The following is a 16,208-nucleotide window of genomic DNA, read 5'->3' on the forward strand; positions in this document are numbered from 1 at the left end:
GCCTTCTTCTTGTGCTCCAGTGCCTCTGCTTCCTTCTGTCACACGCGGTTCTTGCATTTTGGAGGGCCCTTCATGTTGCCGTTTCTTGTTACTGCTGCTCTTGCTTTAAAAACCAGCTCAGATGTCATTTCCTCTGCTGTGTGCTCTCAAGGATCCCCAGTCCTCGACGCCGTTGTGCTTACGCACATTTATAACGGTGGTTGGGTGCCATCGAGTCAGTTCTGACCCGTAGGGACCCCGAAGACAAAATTTCTTTTAGAAGGATCAGTACAAGGATTGGTGTGTACATTTGAATAATAGTCACATTAACCAGTCGTCCTTGTAGTCATATAGATGTTAGTGTTGCCCTTTAGGGTGGATCTTGAATTATTCTTATTGACAATGAATGCAAGATCATTCCTCTTAAATTTCTTATTCCTGGCATAGTAGATCATGCTTGCCTGATTCAAAATGGCCAGGAACAACAATCCATTTCCACTCACTAACACCCGGGATAGCAATCTTCAAGCTTTCCATTTCAATTTTTATGACTTCCCGTTTGCTTAAGCGGATAATTCATGCACTCCGTGTTCTGATGATTGAATGTCTCCCATTGTTTTTCTCTCTTTCATTTTTAGTCTTATCATTAGCAATTGAAGGTCCCAAAAGCTTAACTCCGTCCATGTCATTAAAGTCGACTGCTTTAAGAAGGCAACTCTTCTCGAGTTGTATATTGAGTGCCTTCCAACCAGAGGTCTCATCTTCCGGTGCTGTATACTACAATGTTCCACTCCTACTCAGAAGAGTTTTCCTGGCCAATTTTCTTTCAGGAGTAGATAGATCACCATATCCTCCTTTGTAGTCTGCCTACTTTTTGAGTATTTAAAATAGTAGTAGGATAGCTTCAAGCATAGTGGTAACATGTAATATACCATAGTATAACAAACTCTGACAAGTAAGTGGAAATTTATGACATTAAGATATCAGTAAGAGAGGGTTTTGGTTTTTATTTTGTTGTTATTAACGTATTTCTCCCCTAGCTGTATATAAAACCATGGTGTGCTCATCATCACATCCCCACACTTGACTCAGTGCTAGAAGAATATAGCTGCTCAGCACATTTTAGGGAATGAAAAATTACTTTTCTTTGTTGGTTGTTTAGGTAGAAGAAGAAGAACCCACTGGATACATCCGATTAGAAAAATTCCTTCCAGTGATGACAGAAGTACTGCTGGAAAGAAGGTAAGTAAATGCAACTGTTAAAGCGAAATAGTGATTAAATTATGTTAATTTCAAAACACCTGACATTTTCACCCAGCATATTTAACCAATATTTATCTTAAGGCAGCTAGCATCCTTATAACCTTTTACTCTACTTCTGAACTTTCAGTTGTCATATGCTTAGAAAAATCAACACTTTAGAATTAATCTAAGCAAAGCATAACTCAATGGCAAATAAGCTGTAGACAATAAACCAACATGTTATCATCTCCTACTTTGAATTACCAGTGATACACAAGAACTGTTCAAAATTATTTTTCTAGAAAAAGTATAGCATTAGCTTATCATAATTGTTTTATAGAAGAGGTTTTATTCTCAGATAAGTTGATTTATATAATGATGAAAAAGGTATTAGGTAACATCAGGTATTCCAGTGATTTTGATCTAACTATTTACTATGAGGTAAAGACCCTTCCACTTTCATATCCAGAAATCCAAAAATATATCAGCGAGGGACATTTTGTTAACTTGGTATGTAAGCAATTTTACTTTCATGTAGTCACTTATTATGTAGAAATTGAAGGTAACTACTGTGGCACTTATTCTTTATATTGCATGATTATAGATACAGACCAATTCCAGAAGATATCCTTCTTCGGGCTTTTGAGGTGTGTAAGACCTAGATTCTATGTATTGATCTATATTTACATGAGAAGTTAGTAATGTAGAATTATCAAAAAATCATCATACGTGTCTTTTTTCCAACTTAAGGTATTAGATCCAGCTAAACGCGGGTTTCTCACTAAGGAAGAACTGGTCAAGTATATGACTGAAGAAGGTAAGAGTTCCTTACTGTTGAACTTGTAATAATGATTTATAGAAGAGATCCTTAATTTTAACAACACATATACAGAAAAAAACCATATGTAATATAAAGGCACATTTTAAAATCAGTTATCATCAAAAAGAATCATTTATTAATCTTATGTTGGTGGTAAAGTGAGTTAAGCATCAGGTTGCTAGTCACAGGGGTTGGTGGTTCGAATCCACTAGGTACTCTAGGAGTAAGATAAAGTTGTCTGTTCCCATAAAGACTTAAAGCCTCTGAAACCTTATAGGGAAGTTCTACTCTGCTCTCTAGGGTCACTATGAGTTGGAATTGACTCAAAGCAATGGTTTGGTTTTTTAAAATTTTTACTTTGGGGTGTTTGCTATTTCATGTGAAGTAAGAGGACAAAGGTGGGACAAGGAGAGACAGATTCTTGTGTCATTGAAATTTGTAAGTATAATGTATAATGATGATTGCTTCTATAGTGTATGGTGTAATGTATAAAGTATAATGATTGCTTCTATAAGTTTCAGTCATTCCACTTTGCTGTATAGTGAATGACTTGGCTATCCCTACCATTGTCTTTATAAATCTCACCAAACGACTGTATAGGACTATGCAAATGTGAGGTGCCTGTGGCCCACTAAAGAATTACATAGCTTGCTGATGATGTAAATAAAGGACATGGTTTACCTTTGTAGTGGAGCCATTCAAACAAGGTATATTGAACCCTAGCAAGGGATTTGTCAGTTTTGTTTTCTGCTAGATTTAAAATGAGCCATCTCAAAGGTGAAAAGGGAGAGCTCACCAGCATAGAGAAAGAAGAGCCAGGAGTGAGTGGAGGGTGACCTAAAATCACTGCACTAAAATTCCTTAGTGCCAGACACCAGAAAGCTGGTGTCACAACACCAGAGACAACGAGAGACAGTGAGTGGAGGTAGAGAAGCAGAGACAGCAGAACCAGAAGACTAACAAGAGGTAGAGTGGTAGGTTTCCAGAGTGGAAGAGCTGAACACCGTTGGACCAAGGTTTACTGGCAGTGTATTTATCAGCAGAACTAAAAGAGCTTTGTAACACTTACAAAGGAGGATAAAGGTTTTTTGTCAACCTGACTAGGCTAGGATTCTCAGTAGTTTGGCAGTTAAACAGTAATACACTAGGATGCGATCAGTAATTAACATAATTTAATCACTTTCATAATGAGATCTGCTATGAGCAGCCAACCAATTGAATGTAAGTTTCCTTAGGAGTCTTACCTGCTTTCAATATAAATGGAGGATATGAGAAAGCTTGCTTGCCTTTTGCTATGTCTGAATCCTACACCTGACTCATCCACTGACTTCTGGTTCTGTGGACCGGAGCCAGTAGCCTGCCAATCCTGGAAGTTGTCAGTGACCTGCTATTTTATTTGCTGACCTTGAATTCATTAATGTCTGCAACCAGAAGCCTGTCATTTAACCTGCCAGTCTTGTATTCATCAGCCTCTGCAACTACTTGAGACTAGAGAAACTGCCAACCTGACACCTGACCCACAGACTTGCCTGTCTCTACGACTGTATAAGCCATCTATTTTCTATAAACCTTTCCAAACATATCCATATGTGGACCATAATCAATTATGGATAACCTTGAGAAGAATGGGAATTCCAGAACACTTCATTGTGCTTTTGTGGAACCTGTACTTGGATCAAGAGACAATTGTGTGAACAGAACAAGGGAATGCTGCATGGTTTAGAAACAAGGGAATGCTGCATGAACCAGCAGATAACATCCTGATCAACGGAGAAAAGATTGAAGTTGTCAAGGACTTTGTCTTGCTTGGATCCACAATCAGTGCACCTGGAAGGAGCAGTGCAGCAGTCAAGAGAAGAGAACGATGGCAATATAAGGACAAATATGTCTGATACAATTGATGTATGGATTGTATCAAGAATTGTAAGAGGCCCCAATAAAAAGATCTTTTAATTAAAAAAAAAAAAAAAAAGACCCCAGATGCCATTTTATCTGATATCCAGGCAACATCTAATTTCTTTACTACATTTTGTTAATAGCATCCGTATCTTCTGTGTTCCCTTCCTGGGGATGAGTATAGAGCAGGGCAATGATATAAGAACTAATTGCTCTTATGGTGGAGTTAGGATTTAATGTGAGCCCCAAACCCATTCCTGGATCTATGCTTTGTTTTGTTTTGTTTTTAATGTGCCTTTGGCTCCCTTTAGAGACCTCCTTGTTAATTTATGGTCGAGAGTCTTATTGATCATCCCCCTGGGAAATAATGATCTTCTGTTAATATTGTCTTTGATTAGTCCTCTGGTTTTACATATATATATTTTAAAACCCTGTTGAGAGAGGGATATGTGTCCAATGTAGGCTAACTCCATATCACAGCACCTGAATTATTCACTTGTACAGAATCAGTCCTTTCATAGCTGGACACTATTTACACGAACAATGGGGGTTAATTGGGAGGGAGAATTTACCACAATAATTACTGAGAATGTCAGCCACAGGTTTGCTGGAATAACACATACTGTAATACAGCATATAGGGCATTGATGAGCAAGACCATGTTTGTCCGTCCACCAAAGGTCAGCAGTCTTGGTACTGCTGTCTTCGCTTCCTCAGACACCATGTATTTTCCAACTTAAATCCTCCGGTTGCAAGTGTGTCTTGGGTAGAGTCCAGTTCACCTAGTGGAGTTCCGCATCGGGTCTCACTGATGCAGCCTCTGGAGCATGTTATGCATCTTGAAGATCCAGTATTCAGTGTCCCATGGCACCTGGCCTGGGTCTCCAGGATGCACTCAGAAGCCTGGCTCCATGTGGCCCATTTGGTGCATGCCACCAGGGACACTCCCTGCTTAGGTCCCCAAAAGCATTTTCAGTTACTCTTCCCGAGGTTGGTCCTCCCACTTTTCCTACCAACAGTCATGCATTTGTGTTTCCCCCAGACAAGCTTGCTTCCTTTCCCCTCTCCTGGCTTGTTCTTCTCATCAGAATCCCTCATCCCTCTGATAGGGCTGTCTGCCTGTCCAGAGTCGGGGGGTGGGGGTGGGGGGGTGGACCTCATCATAGCTTTGGATGACAGCCACTCAGTAGACAGCATCTCCTTCCCCTCCCTTAACAGTTTGATCCCAGCTGACATGAGGTGCCCTCTGGCAAAAGGACCTTCAAAATACTTTTAACCGGAGCGGATGGTGAGGGTTCATTGGCAGGGCTCAGGCTCTCTACCAGGCTGTCTGCACCCCCTGACCAGCAGACTGGATGCCCTACCAGCCTGAGCTCATGCCCGTTGTGCTGCTTGTGCCTACAGCACTGGACTCATACAACATGTGCCCTTTTGTAACTGACTAACTTCACTCAGCAGAATGTCTTCCAGATCCCTCCATGTGGTAAGACGTTTCATAGTTTCATTGCTGTTTTTTAGGGATGCGTGGTATTCCATTGTGTGTATATACCAGTTTTTTTTAATCCAATCTTCCACTGATGGGAACTTAGGCTGTTTCCAGCTTCTTGCTATTGTAAACTGTGCTGCAACAAACCTGTGGAAGCCTACAACAAGACCTTTTTAAAGCGTTGGAAAGCAAGGATGTTATTTTGAGAACGAAGGTATGCTTGGCCAAAGCCATGATATATTCAATAGCCTCATATGCATGTGAACTTGGACATTGAATAAGGAAAACTGAAGAAGCATCGATGCATTTGAATTGTGGTTCTGGCAAGGAATCTTGAAAATACCACGCACTTCCCAAACAACCAACAAATTGTAATGGAAGAAGGGTGACCAGACAGTCTCGCATACTCTGGACATGTTGTCAGGAGAAGGACCTCATGCTTGGTAAAGCAGAGGGGAGTGAAAAAGAAGAAGGCCCTCAACAAGGTGGGTTGACATGGTGGTTGCAACCATGGGCTTAAGCAAGAGTAGTTGTGAGGATGGCACAGGACGAGGCAGCTTTTTGTTCGGTTGTACATCGGGTTCCTATGAGTCAGACCCAGTGGAGAGAACCTCACAGTAATAACAGCATACGCACACACAAGAACGTCACTTATTTTGCTTGTCTAGAGAACCCAGTCTAAGACATGTCTGACTTCTACCTCATTGGAATCAGATCTGAGTGGCTGATCCTAATAGGGCTCTCTCCCCTTTGTGAAGTTGAAGGTCAGATATTGCTGCCATACTGTTTTTGCATACTTCCTTAGAGTGTTTCCACGATAGGACGTATGCCACCTGCAAAACAAAACTGTCAATCACTGTACAACAATGCCCCTTATTCAATTGAAGATTTGAATGGGAGCCTATAGTGATTCCATTTTTTATTTTTATTTTTTAATCATTTTAATGGGGTTTCATACAACTCTTATCACAATCCATACATTCATCCATTGTGTCAAGCACATTTGTACATTCGTTGCCCTCATCATTCTCAAAACATTTGCTCTCCACTTAAACCCCTGCTCTTCATCTAGTGAAGGTACAGGTAAACCAGCCTTAGTTAATAAAGTCACATACCGTAAGAATTTTTCAATTAAAATTTTTTTTTTGCAAATGGCTTTCTTTCAACATGGACTATATATACACATATACATTTATGATTGATATCTACACATCTATATATGCCAACATGTTACCTTGAGAAATTCTGTCTGGTTAGGTTAGTATGTAAATGAATTTTCCCTGCATATCAGGAGACTGGAAGACATTATCATTCTTATAATGGTCATCTCCCTTCTTTCCATGCAAAGTTAAGAATTTCATCTCCTTGGTTTAGAGCCCTTGTTTGCAGATTGAGACCTGAATGATTCAAAATCCCTAATCACTTGAATCAGAATTAAAAGTACAAGTCAATTTCAATAGGGAATGACTGTGTCTACATGCCCAACTGGTTTGCCCATTGTGTGCTGCTCTGTCCTCAGGTGAGAGTACAGGAGCGAGAGCCAGGAAAGGTGACATGCCAGTCACAGACATTATTAATTTAGCGTGGGGATTAACTTTGATGGGAATGTTAGGACTTTAAGAGCATCAGCCTCTTAATCCTAAGGATTAATTTAAGGAAAGTAAATCTTAGCTTATATTAGGCAATATTAATTTAGTACTGTGTGCCTACTGTGTGTTTAGTATTTAGTAAGGGCAGTTAGGGATAATGATACTAAAATCCGCTCCCTGTTTTAAGGATATTGTAATCTTATTGGGGAAATAAAACTAATTTATGAAAAAATTCACACTATAAGATGTCTTAGGCTTGGAAGATTGTTCTGAGAAGGCAGAGAAAATAGGTTTCTTACGATGGTAAAACTTACTTGTGTGAATTGTTGAGGGCAGGGGAGCAATCTCATATATTATGGTATTCCTAGCACTTCAAACAACATTCTACACATATGCAGTCTTATAAATGTTTTTTGAATGAATGTGTTACGTGTTGGCTGCTAACCAAAAGGCCAGCAGTTTAAAACCACCAGCCACTCCATGAGAGAAAGATGATGTTTTCTACTGCAAAGATTTATAGGCTCAGGAACCCACGGGGCAGTGGTGCTCTATCCCATAGGGTTGCTGTGGGTTAGAACCGACTCCATAGTAGTGAGTCAGCTTTATGTTCATTAAAGTTACTTGCACTATACCCACAGAACATCACACATACTCATTAGTGTGAAAATATGTACTATAAATGACCAGGATATCATATGATGAACATCATAAATCACATGGAATCAAGTTCCTATAAGTCTATATCTAGCAGCAGGGAAAAGCTTTAAAAAACACGTGTTAAGCACATTGCTTCCTATGCACCAGGGATTTTCCCAAGTGTTTTCAAGTAATATATTTAGTCTTCAAAGCAACCCTGTGAAATAGTCTCATTAGCATCTTTATTTTTACTGATAGAAAAGCCGAGGTACAAAGAGGTGAAATGACTTGCCCCAAATCTAGTAAGGCATAGCTAGCATTTGAACTCACAGGCATTTGAGCAGTCTGCTCTGAAGACTCTGCTTTTAACCATTTTAAGCAATTTCCCTCCCAACCTTGATCCAATACTGCCTATCTCTTTCCTTGTCCAAGAGTGTCTGGGTTGTACTGTAATCAAGGTCTCGTTCTAAGTAGTGGAGTGTGGTATTCAGATTCCATTCCCACCACTCACTACTGGGGCAGGCTGCCTTGTTCCTTTGTATCCTGGTGTCCTCCGCTGCAAATGGTGATAGAAACAGTGGTACCTCTCAGAAGGTGGGTGGGACGTTCACTTCATTAATATCAATGAATGATCAGAGCCTGGCACACAGTGGCAGCAAGTAGTTTTGTTATTCGTACTCTTGTAAGTTCCTCAGGACTTAGTAGTTCCTATTATTGCACGATTGGCAGTGGATTCAGTATTTAACAGTTAAATATTCAGAATTTATCTCTTAATCACTTTTTTCTTTTCTTGGTATGTAAACATTATTTCAGAATCCCCCATATTAAATATTCCTCCTCATCAAAATCTTTGAATTATTTCAGTATTATTTACTGAATTCCAGAGTCTCTGTTAAGGACTTGACTATGATAGTTGAATGGTTGATCATTTGAACCAACCCAGAAGCACCTTGGAAGACTGTCCTGGTGAGCTGCTTCTAAAAATAAACAAACTCATTGTCATCGGGTCGATTCCGACTCATAGCACCTCTATAGTTTACAGAGTAGAACTGCCCTTTTAGATTTCTGAGACTGAAATCTTTACAGGAGTAGATAGTCTCATCTTTCTCCCTTGGAGCCACTGGTGGGTTCGAACTGTTGACCTTGTGGTTATCAGTTCACTTCATAGCCTGCTATACCACCAGGCGTTGGTAGTGATCTTAATATTCCTATATTTTTAATGTAAGCACAAAGTCCTCTCATAAATAGTCTGCAGCCTTCCCAGCATTCCTTTGTAGGTTGCCTCTCATTTTCGTGAAACCAATATCCAGATGGCCTTCACCTGTTATCTGAATCCAAGTAATGCCCCCGATTTTCTATCTGTTTTTTGGTTTCCCTTGACATCAGTACTGGGCCAAACTATAACAAAGGATCTGTCTTGAAACAGCTGCTGAGGGCCATCTCTCCAGGGGCTTAGTTGACATGACTAAGTTGGCCAGGCCTGGCTAGGGACTATCCAGAGAGAGAATCGTTAGTTTCAAGTCTCTATTATCCTGTCTCCAGTAATTTTGCCTGTCATTATTGTATGCACCAAGTCAAATCTGATTCATATCCTCCCTAGGCGGAGTTGAATTCACCAGGTCTTTTCTCCTGCAGAGTGGCTGGTAGGTTCAAACCATCAACCTTTTAGCTAAGGGCTGCGTGCTTAGCCACCGCACCACAACGACTCTTTGTGCAAGATCTCTGTGGGGATCATGTTCACTATTGATGGGGTGGCTGCCCTGTGAAATTTTGCATAGCAAGCAAATAATTCTTTCTCCATACCCTTGCTAAATATAATTATTAGATTTCCTTTCAGACTGGACCTTCAGGTTAATCCTGTAAAAATCTCAGTAATTTTATTGAAATAAGTAAACAGCCTTACTCTCCATGTCATTATGTCTTCCTGCTGTTTGGGGTGAAATGATTAGCTCTGTAGCTTGCTTAATCTGTGATACCTGTTATGTAAGATAAATCCAGAACAGCATGCTCTTTGAACTAGATTGATGTACTGTCTCAGAAGCCCAGGGGAGAGTAACTGTGGACACAGTGGGGGGGCTCGGGGCACCGTGGCAATTACGCTTGCGAGGGGAAAGGGAAAGAGGAAGAAAGAAAGAAAAAAATCATGAAATTGTAAATGATGCCTTTTTCCTTCTCGTTCTTCTCAGGGGAACCTTTTTCTCAAGAGGAAATGGAAGAAATGCTGTCTGCTGCAATTGATCCAGAATCAAATTCAATCCATTACAAGGACTATATATCAATGATGGTGGTAGATGAAAATTAAGTACTCTAAACACTTAACTTCTAATTCAAAGGGCAATTAAAAATTTTTTCTTTGTCCTAGCTAATTTCACATCTTCTTTTGTAACTCTTACATCTGACAATGAATTCCTCTGTACGTAAGTATTGCAAGATACTCCAATGATTTAAAGATGATTGTAACAATGTAAAGCATAAATATACTTCATATGTTTAGCCTATGGAATAGTCAATTTCTAATTTTAAACTACTCTTACAACATTTTAATTTTATCATTAGTTTATTATTTATTTCCTACAATAACACACATGTTGCCTTTAAATTTATTAAAGTGAGAGGAGAAAATATAACTGTTATAATGGTCCAAAGTTCAGCAAATAAACATCTTGGGAGGGGACAGAAGGACCGCAGTTGAAAATACTAACAATATGCTTAAGTCTTCCTTTCCAAAAACAACGGCAAATGCCTCAGCACTCTGAATGTGGACTGAGAGTTATTGGAATGACTATTAATAGTGCCAAGTATAAATTTAGTTTTGAGATAATAGTAGGTGAGTATAGAATGTTTAATGTGCTGACCCAGCATGTTACCATATGGAATAGCTCAAGTTGAGATAAGTAAATCTCGAGAAAGGAAGACTGAGTAGAAATCAGTCATGCAGTGACAATTGTCTCCTGATCTCTAGAAGCTCTCTTGAGACAATTGTCCTCCAACAGATAAGAATATTGAGAATGTTCGGTGTGCGGGAGGTAGAGCCGTTGATAGAACAGAAAAGGTGATCTGAGTACAGAGGCACAGTGGAAGAATGCCAGGGACTTATAAGCAAAGAGGAATACACAATAGAGGAAACTGATTTCATACAACACAAACACATGCAGTGCGATCTTTATGTAAAAATGGCTTCAAGACACCGCAGCACTTCTCACCATTTCCCTTAGGTGGCTTATCCCCTTCGGCAGCACAAAGCGTTTCCTCTTCTACCTCCCCACCTGCTGCCCTGCGACAAGGGAGCCTGATCCCCACGAAGGCACATGTGGTGGCGGTGACCACAGGTTTGCCGTCATTATGGGAGTGATTGGATGACTAATATGGCCCACCAGTTGCAGCCATCTATCCAGCTTGAGCCCCTGCTTGCTCATCCTGGGCCTGTTCCTGCTCTTCTCCTTCCTTTGTAGGCCAAGCGGAGGGGTAAAGGTCCACCGAGTCTCCAAGTCTTCATCGTGAGGCTCACAGCTCTGCCAGGGAGGAGGGATATCAAAGGATCCCATGTCAGCTTCAGAAGGAAAGAAAAGGCAATCTCCAGGGAAGAGAGAGAGACGAATGCCTACAAATCAGAATGTTGTGCCACTCCAGAAAGATAAAGTGCTTCTGTGCTGGCCAAATCAAGTACCAATTCAACCTTTACCCAGAAATACATGCTCTCAGTAGTAGTCCTTTCAACAAGTTTTTAGCTGTTGTTTAAAAAAAACAAGGCCAAACTCAGTGCCATGAATCAATTCCACTCACAGGAACCCTACAGGGCAGAGTAGAAGTGGGCCCATTCGGTTTCCAGTTAACTCTACAGGAATAGCCAGGCTCATCTTTCTTCTGAGGAGTGGCAGTTGAGTTCGAACAGACAACCCCGTGGTTTGTAGCCCAACAGTTAATTCACTGTGCTACCAGGGTGCTTAACTGATGTCAGAGCCCACCCAAAATACCTGAGTGTGATTGCTGGTTTTTTAGCTGCCAAGACTGTTGAGGAGAATGAGAACATTCTAGTACTAAAGGGGTCGGCAGATAGTTTCTTTGGATGTGCCACAATGAACATAGATGTGTAGATATCTATTTGTGTCACATTTCTTACTTCTCTAGGATATATACCAAGTAGAGAGATTTCTGGAAAATGTGATAGTTCTAGTCCCAACTTTTTAAGAAAGCACCATACTTTTTTTTTTTAAGATGGCTGCTTTTTAAAAGGCAAGCGTTTTAGAATTCAAGCATTATCCTTTCTGATAGCTGAGCACTCTCTGGTTTCTTCTATAGCCCCGGTATCTTCAGTGATTTCTTCATGAGGGCAAGTATAGAGTAGGACCACATCATAACAACTTAATTATTTTTAGATTAGGGTTACCATTAGTGCAAGCTCAAAATCCACTAATATAGCTACAGTTTATATATGTCTCTGGTTCATTTTAGAGACATCATTATCATTTTATTGGGGAACATTATAAATCATCCCCATTAATGATAGCATCATTAATTTAGCCAATGATACATAATTTTAGATACTATTTTTTGTTTTATATTTATCATTTATTATTCATTGGGAGTTAATACATCTATCATTCCATAGTTCAATCATGTTAAGCAGTATTGTACAATTGCTACCATAATCAGTTTCCAAACTGATTTAAAATACTATTGAGAAATGGAAAGTATACATGCATAGGACAGCTTTTTAGACTAAAATACATGGATTATTGACTTGTACAGATTAAAACCTTAAGTGACTGGACATTATTATGCAAATGAGGGTTGGAGATAGGGTCAAACTTTCAATAATGCTTATTCACAAAGGCAGAACTGTGCCTGCTGGACTAAGGCATGACAAAACAAACTAAAGAGTATGAAAATAGCAAATATATGGTAGTCGTGAGCTGCCATTTATTGGGCACCCTTAAAGCAAGGATTTGAACTGAGGTCCAGTGATTTCCAAATCCATACCCTTGGGTTATAGTCGTATGCTGCTTCTCACACTAGGAAGTTTCAGCCGTAAGTCCAATGGAATAGTTCACTTCCTTTATCTGCTACAGGTGTGTTTTAGGTAAAGTACAGTTCACTTAGTGGGGCTTCCAAATTGAATCCTGCTATGGCTTATGAAGGATGTGTGTACCTCGAAAGGACAGTTGTCTATACAGCATGGGTGAGGTTTTCACCTTAAATCATATCAGAAATTAATATCACCACTCCTGCTCTTTTTGGATTGCCATTAGCTTGATAATTTTTTCCCATTCTTCAACTTGTAGTTTATTTTGTGTTTGTAGAGAGCCTATGGATGGTTCCTGTTCTCTTGTCCCTTCAGCTACCCTATGTCTCTTGTCTGGCATATTTGATGTACCCAAATTCGGTGTAATCATTAATAGTTATGAATCTATTGCTGTCATTTTGCTGTGGGTTTTTGTATGGTTTTGTTATCCCACATAATTTTCTGTACTGAGTTCATTTTGCTCATGTGTTTTTGTTTTGGGTTTTTTGCCATTTTCTTTATTACGGTTGTTTTAATGGTAACTAAATCTTTATGGTTTTTTTGAGAAACCCTGTAATTTCTATTTTCCCAAGTTTAAAATAGTTTACTCTATCTTGATATCTTGAATTACTCTCAGTTTAAAAGTTCTGTAACTACACTATTCCCTGTATTTACTTTGTAATTGTCTTCATTAAAAATTCATGTCTCTGGCACTCAATTTTCAGTCTGAGTGCTTCTGTATCTGGGCTGACTTCTGGGTGTTGGTGATAGAAATACACGAATCTTAGCTTGTTTTGTATTGTTCTTGTTTCTATGCCCAAAGAACTACTCATAGTGGTTTTTGTAAGGTTGGTCTGGTTTTACAAATTCCTTTACTTTGTGTATCTGGAAATGTCCTAATTTTGTCATCATTTTTTAAGGGACATTTTTACCGACTATATGGCTCTTTGTTTGCATTTTTTTTTCTTTTAGGATTTTATGTCTGCCACTCCATTGCCTTCTTGCTGGAATTAAGTGTTTTTGTTGAGAAACTAGAGCCTAATCTTACTGGCTCCTTTTGTAGATAGCATTTCTTTTTCCGAAGCTTTTCCCTGATTCTTTCCTTGAAATCCTTATCAAGTAGTTCCAGTGCCACTTCTTCGGGAGTGTTTCTGGCTCCGTATTTTGGTCGCTTTTTTCAGCCATGCATTTTGTTTCTTCATGTGAATTGAAGTTTTCTGTAAGACGTTGTGGAGTTGTTGCATTTGAATTTAATTGTCGATTGTATGGTGGTGAGACTTCACTTACTCACCACCTGTTTCTTAGGGGAGGTGCTAGAGACTGAGTGTGCCCATTGTTCTTGGCTTATTGTTTATATACCTCAGCTGAGGGTGGGTCTGGCTGGTGTTGCCTGCTTTCAATCAATGAGGTGGTGGCTGTGACTCATTAGGTGTTTCTATGGGACGTATGAGTGTGGTGGGCCATGTGGATGCAGTTGCTGTCTCCCATTGGGTGGGTGCAAAAATAAAAGAAAGGGGGGAGGGCGAGGCAGAAGAAAGTAGGCAAGCCAAGAGCAAAGAAAAATAATTTAGTAAGTAAAAATAATTTTTTTTCTCTAATAATGTTTATTTTCACCAGCCGCCATGTTCTGGGCAGATCCAGCCTGCAAACACTGCCTCGATTAGCCACATGCTGGTCCACTTGGTCTCTCCTGACACCCAGAGCTGGGCCCGGCCTGCTCTTCCCAGTCAGCAGCCAGTGAGGCTCTGGCTGCATGAGCTCCAACAAGAACCCACCTGCCCCCGGTGGCCAGAGCTGCAGTCATTGTCCTGGGTGATGTCGAGGGTGCTAGTCCCACAGTCCATGTCTCCAGGGTTGGTGGGGAGCTGACACCCTATGCAAGACGCCCACAGTGGCCTGGGTCCAGGACAGATCAGGGCCAGTGCCAAGCTGGCCCCAGAGCACGTGGGGGCTGGTACCACTGAGCAGGGTCGTGGCAGGGGGCAGCATCCAGGGAGCGATTTCTGCCACACAAGCAAGGCCTCACGCATGGGTTTGATTACTGCACCAGCCGGTAGGTGATGAACCTGCCTGTTGTCTCACTAGGCCAAATGATCTTAACCACCTGGCCCCGCTTTATCCCAAAGTAGTGCGCCCCAGGGTCTCCAGCCTGGATCCGGGCAGCTGGTTCTCATTGAGCTTATATCGGGCCAGCAGCTCTGTCTCCTCCTCCTTGGTCATGACCACATGCTCCGGCACCAGCTCATGCTCCGCTGTGGGAACTGCTCCAGGGTGTACCCGGGGCCATGTCCACCAGCGACTGTCTGGCGGAGGGCGTTATGCCCGGTGCACGACAATGAGGGCACGCATGATGTTCTGCATGTACACTTTGATGGTCTTGACGCCCACCTTGGACTCCTCAGGGAAGAAGACGAACATCTGGTCGGTGGGGTCGTCATTGTGGGCCACCAACCCTGCGAGATCTGTGCGCCGAGGTCGCCCTTCACTCGGCTTGCCCCCAAACTGGGCTTCGAACTCCTCCAGCGTCTGGTCTAGCTCGTCCTGCGTGACCAGGTAGCCCCGGTCATGACACAGCTGCATGATGGTCTTGCGGATCTTCCACAGCCGGTAAGTCTCCTCCTCGTCGCCCATGGCGGTGTGTCACCTCGCGGCCCAAAAATAATAATTAAAGGAAGAAAAAGTAAAGCCAACGGAAAAGAAATAAAAAGCATCATAAGCAAAATTAGGGAGGAGTAAAACAAGGTAACAGTAGAGAAAAACAAGGGAAAAGTAAAAGAAAGAAGGGAATAAAATAGAGAAGATAAGCAGAAGGAAAGAATTAGAAAAGGAAAGCCAAGAACGTTTGTTTTTTTTAAAGGGTGAGAAAATAAGCAAAGGAGAAAACTAGAGCAGGGCCAAGATGGGAGAAAATGGCTGAGAGCAGGGTATCCATTACGGGTCAGCGCCCTCTGCCAGAGTAGGGGCTCCGAGAGCAGAGTGGTATGGATGAGATAATGGGATGCCAAGTCCGAGGTACAGTTCCTGCTGGAATACCCTTTTGGGGTCAGGGCCTTGATCCCATAGTAGTTTAAACAGGCTCGGATGGTGGCTTCAGCAGAGTGCTTGTTCCCAGAAGGGAACTCTCTGGGGCTTAGAGTGGAGCTTGGGACAAGGCAAATGGTTGTGGAAAGGCTTCTTATCCCAACAATGTGGTACCTGCTACAGGTCGCCTTTCTAGCACTGGGCTTTCTGCTGTTGTGATGAGGCAGAGCTCATGTGCATCCAAACGTGGAGGTGATGCACCAGCAGGCTGATACAGAAAGATTGCGTACTTCTCACCTCAGGTAGACCAGGGGCTGTACAGAGGGCAGAGGCGCTGTGTAGTCAGCCACTGGGTGAGTAAAGTGTGTGCTGGCCACTCTGCTGGTCACCAGAAGGGTGTAAGGAACAAAGGAGGATCCCACCTTTCTTGTTCTCAACCTCCATGTGGACATTGTTCTGGTCCTGAGCCAGCAGATCTCTGATTATCAGGGTGAAGTTTCTATTGAAAGCTGCTCGCTAAAGTTCAAGGTGGTCACA

General features: G+C 41.4%; 1 protein-coding gene and 1 pseudogene across 4 annotated transcripts in view; one reads left to right on the forward strand and one right to left on the reverse strand.

Annotated features, from left to right (window-relative positions):
- Nucleotides 1-12,080, forward strand: part of EFCAB2 (EF-hand calcium binding domain 2) — a 98,831-nt gene extending 86,751 nt beyond the window's left edge. For 2 of the 4 annotated variants that reach the window (XM_045298024.1, XM_045298026.1), the window contains exons 4-7: nt 1,142-1,221; nt 1,826-1,868; nt 1,972-2,038; nt 9,835-12,080. In XM_045298024.1, the coding sequence (XP_045153959.1) occupies nt 1,142-1,221; nt 1,826-1,868; nt 1,972-2,038; nt 9,835-9,950 (306 nt within the window). In that variant the 3' untranslated portion in view covers nt 9,951-12,080. Of the gene's footprint in view, nt 1-1,141; nt 1,222-1,825; nt 1,869-1,971; nt 2,039-3,510; nt 3,643-9,248; nt 9,292-9,834 lie in introns of those variants that run through there. The other 2 variants (XM_045298025.1, XM_045298027.1) reach the window with 2 other exon arrangements.
- Nucleotides 12,081-14,688: 2,608 nt separating this feature from the next.
- Nucleotides 14,689-15,294, reverse strand: LOC101658219 (annotated as a pseudogene).
- Between the last annotated feature and the right edge of the window lie 914 nt (nt 15,295-16,208).

This window comes from Echinops telfairi, unplaced genomic scaffold (assembly GCF_000313985.2).
Source record: "Echinops telfairi isolate 266 unplaced genomic scaffold, ASM31398v2 ScPeMD7_7424;HRSCAF=8462, whole genome shotgun sequence".
Lineage (NCBI taxonomy): Eukaryota > Metazoa > Chordata > Mammalia > Afrosoricida > Tenrecidae > Echinops > Echinops telfairi.